We start from the raw sequence: 10,000 nt of genomic DNA on the forward strand, positions 1-10,000 counted from the left end.
ATATTATTTTAAAGGGCAGAATATTCTCCATTTTTTCAATCAATTGTTATTAATTAATTAACAAATTGTTATAAACATTTTTTATAAACAAATTCTTACGAATCAAATTTATTTTATTTTGTCGCAATCAAAACTTCAGATTGCGATTGAATAATATCAAATTAAATAAATTAATAAATTATTGATAAACAAATTATTATTTTTATCGAAGAAATAAATTTTTGTTTTTTTTTTTTTTTTCTACATTAGTAATAACCACATTTAACATTTACATGGGAATATTTTTGAAACTAAAAGTCGTAAAGATTTGATACAAATATGCGAAGTAAGTACGAAATAAGCGCTTAGAAATATTTCTTAAAACTATTAATTTGTCGACATATATATACGAGTTAATACTTCCTTTTTTTTTTTTTTTTTTTTTTTTATAGAGAATGTCATGCTGTATATAAAAACAATGGAATTAAAAACATATGATGCTGTTTTAAAAAAATACACGTGACCTTCGTATGTCTTTCACGCGTCCACGTGCAACACAATTATTATTTATCACATATTACGATCCAATCCTAATCGTACGACTTCAATTAACTCAATTTTTTCCATATCTTTAAAAAAAAAAAAAAAGGTATTCGAGATGATCATAATTGTTACTATGTCCCATCTTGTACGTATAAATAATAATACTCTCTACAAATGCATGTTTTTGATATAGATTTTTAACAAAATACCAGACGCAACTGCAAAATTGAAGAGAAATTTTCGAGCGAGTATATAAAAAAGAGATTACTGACCGAAGGATAGACGATAATTATTACGATTGGCATCGATTGCAACTTTTAAAAAAATTTCTATTTATAAATTAATGAAAACAAATAAAACAAAATAATAATAATACAAAAAAAGAAAAGGAAAAAAAAAAAAACAAAAAAAAGTGAAAGATAGAGAAGCGTACAAGTACATTCGATGGCCAACACAACCATGTGTTCATTATCGTTTTAATTATACGATTTTAAGCTAATTCGATCATGCTAAAAGTGATAATTAAATATTAAACAAAAATAAATATACGATTAATTTTGTTAAATATTAATGAACATAATTTGTTAAGAAATTGATCGAGCCATTGTAGTAATAACATCTTCGATCCTTTCTAAAGCAAATAATAATAATAATAATAATAATAATATATATATATATATATATATATATATATATATACATAGATATACATATATACATACATATATATATATATATGTATGTATATACAGAGTAAATATCCTATTCTTTCCACTCGTCTTATTTTACTTTTTTTTTTTTTTTTTTTTTTGGATCATTTATAAGATAAATATGAAATTTTTGGAAAATTTCTAGCATCAATGATTTCTTATATTTTTTGAATTTATTTTATAAACGATCGAAAAAAATAAGTTCGATCAAGGCGAGAAAAAAAAACAAAAAGATAAGATATATATATATATATATATATATATATATATATATATATATATATATATTTATATATTTCTTGATACGTACATGTTATTCTCGGCACGCACGAGACTGGCAAGAGTGAGGGCGAGTGTGAGGATACAGAGGATGGTAAAGATGAGGGAACTTGCAAGGGAGGTGAGAGACAGCGAGAGGATGGACGAGAGGCGGCCGCCACCACCCGCACACCGCCCTAGCACCACCCAACCCATTCTATGTCATCTGTAACAGATAAATTGACAAACGATTATCATTATTATAATTTTTTTTTTTTCATTTTTTATTATTATTATTATTTAAAAAATATTTAAACATAAGTACGTGAAAAAAAGGCAACGTTGATATGAGTCTGAATATGAAAAGAAAATGTCTAAAAGTTGAATAATCGATTATTTATATTTTTATTATATCGTTAAGTATAAGTTATTATATATATATATATATATATATATATATATATATATATAAATAATATTTTATATTAGTTTATTATATTATAATAATATTCCATTCTTTCGAATAAATATAAATTAATATAGTATAATATAATATATTAGTATAATAATTTAATTTTTGCACATACACATTGCACTATAAAATTATTATACCATATAATGTGTATACATATTTATATATATATATATATATATACACACATATACATGCGTTAGAATTATATAAATTTTTTTTTTCTATAAATAAATAAAAATTCGTTTATAGAAAATATAGAGAAATTTTCAACAACGATATTTCAATATTTCAAGATAAACTCCAATCGATCAAGATAAGAATTGTTTATTCATTCAATGACTACAATCTGAGCCAGGAACAAACTCGTTTACGTAAATGATAGGATCGTTAAACGATCTTGGGTCGAGCATGGCGAGAGCCAAGATCTTTCAGATGAAAAAACAACAAGCAATCCTTTGTTATTCGACGGACAACATTCGATAATCATTGTCGTGGCAACAACCCGGCTACTCGAATTCGTTTGCTTTCATTATGAAAGAAGCTACGTTCTTATTTTATTTTTCTTGACGTTAAGTTTTTTTTCTAAAAAAGTGACCCTTTTTTTTTCTTCTTCTTCTTTAAGTAAAGAGAAAGAAACGTGTTCGTAAATAATTAATTTCTCTTTCTTTCTCTTCTTTTTTCTACGACCGCCGCCCCCGGCCCCCTTCTCTCGCCCTCACCTCTCATTTTCTTTTTTTCTTCGATTTTTCTTTTCTCCATCCTTTTTTCGTTTCCTTTTAATTCCACGGCACAGAGTTCTTTGCAACTTTATTTTCAGTCTTCCTGAGAAAGATTTTCTTCAACTAGTATTGCCCACTTTTTCTCGCATAGAAACTTTGAAAAAATATTAATTATTATTTTCACGAGATAAATAAAAAGTTAAAATTTCTCTCCTTCATTTCTTTTAAATTAAATAATAATATATTATATTATATTATATTTTATTATCTATTAACCGTGATATATATTTTTTCATATCTGAAAATTAAATTGAAATCATATTTTATATATATATATATATATATATCTATAAATATTATCTTAATATTTCTCTTTGAATAAAATCTATTTTTTATATTATCATCCTCTCTCTCTCTCTCTCTCTCTCTCTCTCTCTCTCTCTCTCTCTCTGGTTTTTTTTTTCAGATCGACACGGCAATCAAATTTTCAAAAGCAGTAGACTGGAAAGAAATCGTCATCTCGGAACGAGTTATATTCAACGTAAGTACGTAGATACATACTACATACATACATAAATACATACATACATGTATATATATATATATATATATATATCATATATACATTATATACACAGATATGTACGTCGTCAGTGAACCAAATCATAAGGTGTGAACGTAACGCAATATTTGCCATGTTGAAATTTCTCTCACAAGATCGTCAAGTGTTATCCGTTGGGGACAGGGCTTTGCATTTTCTAGGGAATGAGCAACCGCAAACATACGGAATCCTCTGAAACAGCCCGAGGCTGGTGCTTTTGCTGCTGATGACTTCAAGAGCTCGATCATGTTGACACATAAGTACTAAAAAATATAGAGATAGCGAGATAGATAGAGAGAGAAAGAGAGAGAGAGAGAGAGAGAGAGAGAGAGATGTACAAGAAACAAAAAAAAATAAATAAATAAAAAAGAAAATAAAAAAAGAGAGAGAGAAAGAGAAAAGAGAGAGAGAGAGAGAGAGAGAGAGAGAGAGAGAGAGAGAGAGAGAGAGAGAGAGAGTACAAGAAGCAAAAAATAAAAAAAAGAATAAAAAAGAATAGAGAGAGAGAGATTAGTCAGTTCAAAGCAAAAGCTCAGAGTGTTCTCGCGTGTTAGCGCATAACTTTCGTATAAGAGCCTAATGTCGACGCTTGAGAGTCTATCTCTCGCTCATCTTTCGTGTTTTTCTTTTTTTTTTTTTTTTTTTCTTCTTTTTTTTTCCTAGTCCCTCCTTTTTTTCTTCCTTTTCTAAAACGACGATCCAATCTTGAGATTGCTCCGAGCAAGGCCGCGAGAAAGCTTCGTAATTGAAAATAATGAGGATGGTAAATCTGGCGCGATCTCGACACTTTCTCTTTATTCGTTTCTTTCTATCTTTCGTCCCTTTTGTATATTTCTCTCTCTCTCTCTCTCTCTCTCTCTCTCTCTCTTTCTCTTTTTCTCTATCTCTCTTTCTCTCTTGCTCTCCCTATTTTTCTTTTTTTATTTTTTACGTTCGTTCAATCATCGGACGTTGGCCGTTTTTGCTCTACGAATTGATTAATTTACTCGATACGAACCAGATCTCCGTATACACACGATAATTAATTTCTTTAGGAAGAAATTCGAATTCGAAATGGATAGAAATTGAAAAAAGAATAAATGAATGAATGAATGAATGAATGAATGATTAAATAAATAAATAAATAAACTTTGTATTTATAGAGATTAAAAAGGGATATTATTATTTATATAAATAAGACTAATCTGTAAACTCCAATTAATTAGAAAATTCAAAGAGATAAATAAATAAACATATAAATAAATAAATAAATAAAAGATTAAAAATACGTATCATAAAGATTATAAAACTTTGCTGTTCATATAAATAGAAATAATCTTTTTCTGAATTTTAATAAAATAAAAACAAAGAGAGATCGATGAATGAATAGATCAATTAATTAAGTAATTAATTAAATATACGTATTAATGAAGATTAAAAGACTTAACTATTCATATAAATAAAAATAATCCCTTACAAAATTTTAATTATCTAGAAACTGAAAGAGAAATAGAAATAAATAAATAAATAAATAAATAAATAAATAAATAATAAATACTATTTTTATATTTTATAGAGAGATTAAAGTACGTAATTGTTAATATATTTTAGAAATAAAAATAATCAAAGAACTTTGACAAATTACGAATGTAATAATATGTTAACTTTCATTGATCATCTGTTACATTTGATTATTACGTCATCAAAAGTTAAGTAGGTGATGTTTCTTTGATCTTGCGGAAAATACATACTAGCAATTTACGTACTCACCGGAGGGCTATCACGGTTAGTGTATAAAGCGAGAACGCGCTAAATCATTCAGAATCGACGGTCGACCTCCTACCCTCCTTGATTTCTTATTTTCCCATGAGCTACATACTTCTATAAGTCTCCTATTCCTTACTACGAAATATCGATTGACAGATTACTCTAGAAATCACTTGATTATATATCCCCCGATGTTTTACAAGAAAACACATAAATATAAAATAATCTTCGTATAATAAACGTATTCAGATGATTAATTGGATAGTCAATTATTATCAATATTATCATCAAAATTAATAATAATAAAAATATTTATATAAATCGAACGAAGTCCATTAAGATATAACATATTAAATTATCATTTTAATCTCCGTAGATAATAATGATGACATTTTAATGCATAGCTTCTCAAATTTTCTCAAAATTTTCATCCACGACGAAGAACATATGTAGATAGGAGCAAACTATATGTCTTGGGAGAAGAATAAAGATAGAAAGAGAGGAGGAAACGTTCGAAAGGATAAAATGACGATATCATTAAGCGTATGATAAAATCAAATTGATATTTTTATTAAGGGGGAAAAAAAAATAACTATATAAAAAATAATATATAACTTTTTTCTTCTTTTCTTTTCTTTTTTTTTTTTTTTTTTTTTTTTTTTAATTTCTCCCAAACATTTAACACATTCGCTGAATAGAATACCAATACGCGAAATTATTTACATTGCTATTGGTACGTGTAGTAACGCCGTTTGGCGTTATCGACTATGTACACCAAATGAATCAAAAAACAAAAAAACAAAAAAAAAAAGGAGAGAGAAAAGAAAAAAAAAGAATATATATATATATAGACCGCACCCGCAGCGAAGGTATATATTTCTGAAAACGCAAAGAATGCATTAAACTAAATTCTACAAAATTATGAATCTATGCTAATCAATTAGGACAATTAGGATCATTTCAACGAATTATAAAAAAAACCTTGAATAAGAGATAAAAAAAAAAATATAATTAGAGAGAGAGAGAGAGAGAGAGAGAGAGAGAGAGAGAGAGAGAGAGATAGAAATAGAATTAGAAATAGAAATAGAAAGAGAAATAGAAATAGAAATAGAAAGAGAGAAGATAAATGTTAGAAAGGAGAAAGTGACAATGTCAGTAGGCCGGTAGTGGTGGTGGTGGTAGTGGTGGTGGTAGGTGGTGGTGGTGGTGGTGGTGGTGGTGGAGTCAGAGTCATGCCATCAGGGGGTTAGAAATAAATGCTACCAACCGTACAGCTGATGTTCGTTCGATCAATACGGGGCGTTGCGGCACGGAGAACGCTCTAGAGTAACGTCACGTGGCTTTAGCCCGTCCCATTCTGAGAGAGTCTCTCCGGACAAATCGCATATCCAGAACGCTACTCTACACTTATCCGAGGTTAACTTTCATTATCCATGAATTTGAGACGAATCACGCGACAAATTTTTCAACGTTATAATCGTTTAATAAGACCTCCCACTCCTACCACGACTACGATCCGTCGTCATCATCATCTTCTCCGATAAAACGTACCATTCAACTCGAAAGAAATACATAGATGGATAGATACAGATAGGATAGATAGGATAGATAGGATAGATAGATAGATAGATAGATATATAGATAGATAGATAGATAGAGGGAAACTGAAAGATGTAAAGATAAATGAAGAGAGAGATAGAGAAAAAGAGAGAGAGAGAGAGAGAGAGAGAGAGAGAAAAGTGCCGGAAATCCTCAACGAGCTATGCCGCACCCTCTCTTTCTCTCTCTCTCTTTCTCTCTCTCTCTCTCTCTCTCTCTCTCTTTCTCTTTCTCTTTCTCTCTTACAACTCTAAAAACATCCACATTCCTAGATCGTTTCAAACGGCTTTCTTCACGATTTTTTTTCTTTTCTTTGTTTTTACCACTTCCTCCCTTTTTTTTATATCACTCTTCTTTGCCCTTTTTACTCGATTACAATGGATCACTCTCTCACTCTCTAAGCCAACGTAATATGTTCTCCCAACTTACCCAACGGATGATTTTTCTTTCTTCCTTTTTCCTTTTTTCCTTCTTTCTTTTTCTTTTCTTTTTCTTTTTTTTTTTGCATTCTGTTTTCTTTTTTTGTTTCTTTCTTGGTTTTTTTTTTTATATTCTTTTCTTTTTTTGTATTTTCTTTTTTTTTTTGTTGTTGTTGTTGTTGTTGTTGTTATTGTTTTCTAACACTATCACTACGTTTCTTTGAAATCTCTAAATGACTTTTTTTAAACGAATCGTTTTCGTGAATATTTTTTTTTTTTTTTTGCTAAATAAATATTTTAAAATCGAATTAATCGTATTTTTACTACGTAACTGGTAATACATGCAAACTGTTGCCCTTTTTAATATAAAAAAAAACAACGATTTAACTTCGATATTTCTAACCCACGCGTTCTGTCCAATTGAAAATTGTTATTATTATTATTATTATTATTATTATTTTTTTTTTTATCATCATTTCTTCCGTGGAAAGGAGAAAGATTGAACTACTTGTGTAACGTAGAATAATCGTTGAGTATTTGGAAATATATTTTTCCTTTTTTTTCCTTTTTTTCTTTTTTTTTTTCTTATTTTCTTTTCTTCTTGTTTTTCGTTTTTCACGTTCATCATTACCATATTAATGATTTTGTTTAAAACTCGAGTTTGTCTCTTTGTGCAAACGTTACAAATTGTAATTAAGAAAGAGTGAAAAATAAAAACGTTAACGTTAACGCGAATCCTTGTAATCATAAGATTTTTTTTTAATTAAACGAATAAAACGACGACAAGAGTTGACTCATCGAAACGATTAGAAAATTCGTAAACGAAGAAAGAAATAAATGAACGAATGAATGAACGAACGAACGAACGAACGAACGAATGAACGCGTTCACGCGTATTAGAATTAGCAAACTATATGTATATGGAAAATTAACGATGGTTTAGCGTCACCAGACGTACCGACGCCAGAGAGTTAACGACCTTCGCGCATATAGCGCCGTTGAATATCTAGGACACAAACGCGTTACATTTTCACCAACGCAATTCGTATCGGTGACAACGATAAGCGAGAACTCCGATTAAGAAACTACTAACTTTATTAGAAATAATACTTTGTGACGAATCCTCGCGTTAATCTTTTAAGTCCCTTTAATGTATCAGCGAACAAAATCACCTTTGGTCACTTTTTTCTATGACCATAAAAAAAGAAGAAGAAGAAGAAAAAAATGCTCACTTTTTTTCTTTCTCTTTCTCTTTCTTTTCTTTTTTTTTTTTTTTTCCTTTCGCATGTAGGTACATCGAATTTTTAAATTTATTCAAAAGACTTTATAATGGAGGTACAAAAATTGTTTTTTTAAAGGTACAAAAATGTATTAATTTTTGTATATGTTCGCGAATAATTTTATTTCCCTCCCTCCGCCTCCCCCCCCCCCCACCTCCTTTTTCTTTCCAGAGTAATATCATAATTTTTATTACTATCGAGAAAAATCTATATATTCTCATTTTTAAATCGAGATATATTCGAATATTCCTTTCGTGTTTCATTTTTTCTTATGTTTTTTCTTTCGTTTTCTTTTCTTTTCTTTGCGCGATCGAATGTAAATTTTGCGAAATTCTACGTAATATACGAGATAAAAAATATCACAAAATTCTACATAATTCGATATATCATTATTACATTTCGTTTATCATCGAAATTCTATCGTTGATTTTATCAATTTCTTTTTTTTTTTTTTTTTTTTTTTTTTTTTTTTTTTTTTTTTTCTATTCCTTTCCGTTAAGAATAACATATATTTACTTTGAAGATTTCTCTATCGAGAGACTTCTCTTTATCCGCGAAATTTTTCAGATACTCGTCAGATTTCCGATAATCGATTGATCGTTCGATACTATTGAAGAATAACTCGAGTCGACGACTTCCTTCGACTTTTCAAGAAATACGAATCTTTATTTCGTCAATTTTGATCTATGAGTATAAGTCGTGTCTCAGTTCTGCGGTTCTCAAGTATAGCTTGTTAATCGCGTCGTGACACGGTTAGTTCATGGAATCACGCAAAGCCGAGAAAGGCGTACACTCTTTCTATACTGAGAGAATAGGTTACGGGCAAGGGTGCGGTAAAATTGGTGCGGAAAAATCGCAAAAAAAAAAGCATGTCACTAGGACATATTCGTCATTTTCTTTCCATTCTCTTTTCTTTCTTATTTATTTATTTATAATTTTTTTTTTTTTTTTTATTAACATACATCTATCTAATTTAAATAAATTATATGCAGTTTTTTTTTTTTTTTTTTTTTTTTTTTTTAAATATATCTATATAATAATAACAAAAATATTATATGCAGCATTTTTTTTTAAATACAATATAATGATAAATCGTACACAGTATTGTATTATGAAAAATATTTAACGAATTATGTACGATCTAATTTTTCTTACACGCAATTTTATATTAGCGTAATCCTGATATCAATAAAATTATATATCCTTTTTCTCAAACGTTTGTTTAACTTTTTTGTTAAACTTTATCATTGACTAATATTACTTAACAAGACACTTTCTAGTAAAGTTATGTACCATCTTTGATATTCAACATTTTTATCATAAGCGATATTATTCGTTGTTTCGAAACATTTTCCAAAAAAAAAAAAAAAAGATATATATATATATATAAAAGAAAAACAAATAAATAAATAACGATACGTAACTCTAACGCTTATTGTGATACGATTTAAATAAGATGATAATTCAACTAAAACCTCCAATGGTCGATTCATATTTATATCCATCGCGTGAATCCTCGTTCTTGTTTTATTGGAATGAATTTTACATAAATCGATACGTCCAACTAATTCCTCTCGTAATTCTTATATAAAAATCTACTACTCTAAAAGAAACCATAGATATTTTTCATATAATATATTATTCGTAATATACCATATATATCCTTTTCTT

General features: G+C 28.5%; 1 protein-coding gene across 1 annotated transcript in view; it reads right to left on the reverse strand.

Moving 5' to 3' along the window:
* Positions 1-10,000, reverse strand: part of LOC124951729 — a 70,598-nt gene that overhangs the window by 36,918 nt on the left and 23,680 nt on the right. Inside the window, exon 4 of the mRNA XM_047500537.1 lies at positions 1,543-1,716. Within this exon, the coding sequence (XP_047356493.1) occupies positions 1,543-1,706 (164 nt within the window). The 5' untranslated portion in view covers positions 1,707-1,716. The remainder of the gene's footprint in view (positions 1-1,542; positions 1,717-10,000) is intronic.

Source organism: Vespa velutina, chromosome 9 (genome assembly GCF_912470025.1).
Source record: "Vespa velutina chromosome 9, iVesVel2.1, whole genome shotgun sequence".
NCBI lineage: Eukaryota > Metazoa > Arthropoda > Insecta > Hymenoptera > Vespidae > Vespa > Vespa velutina.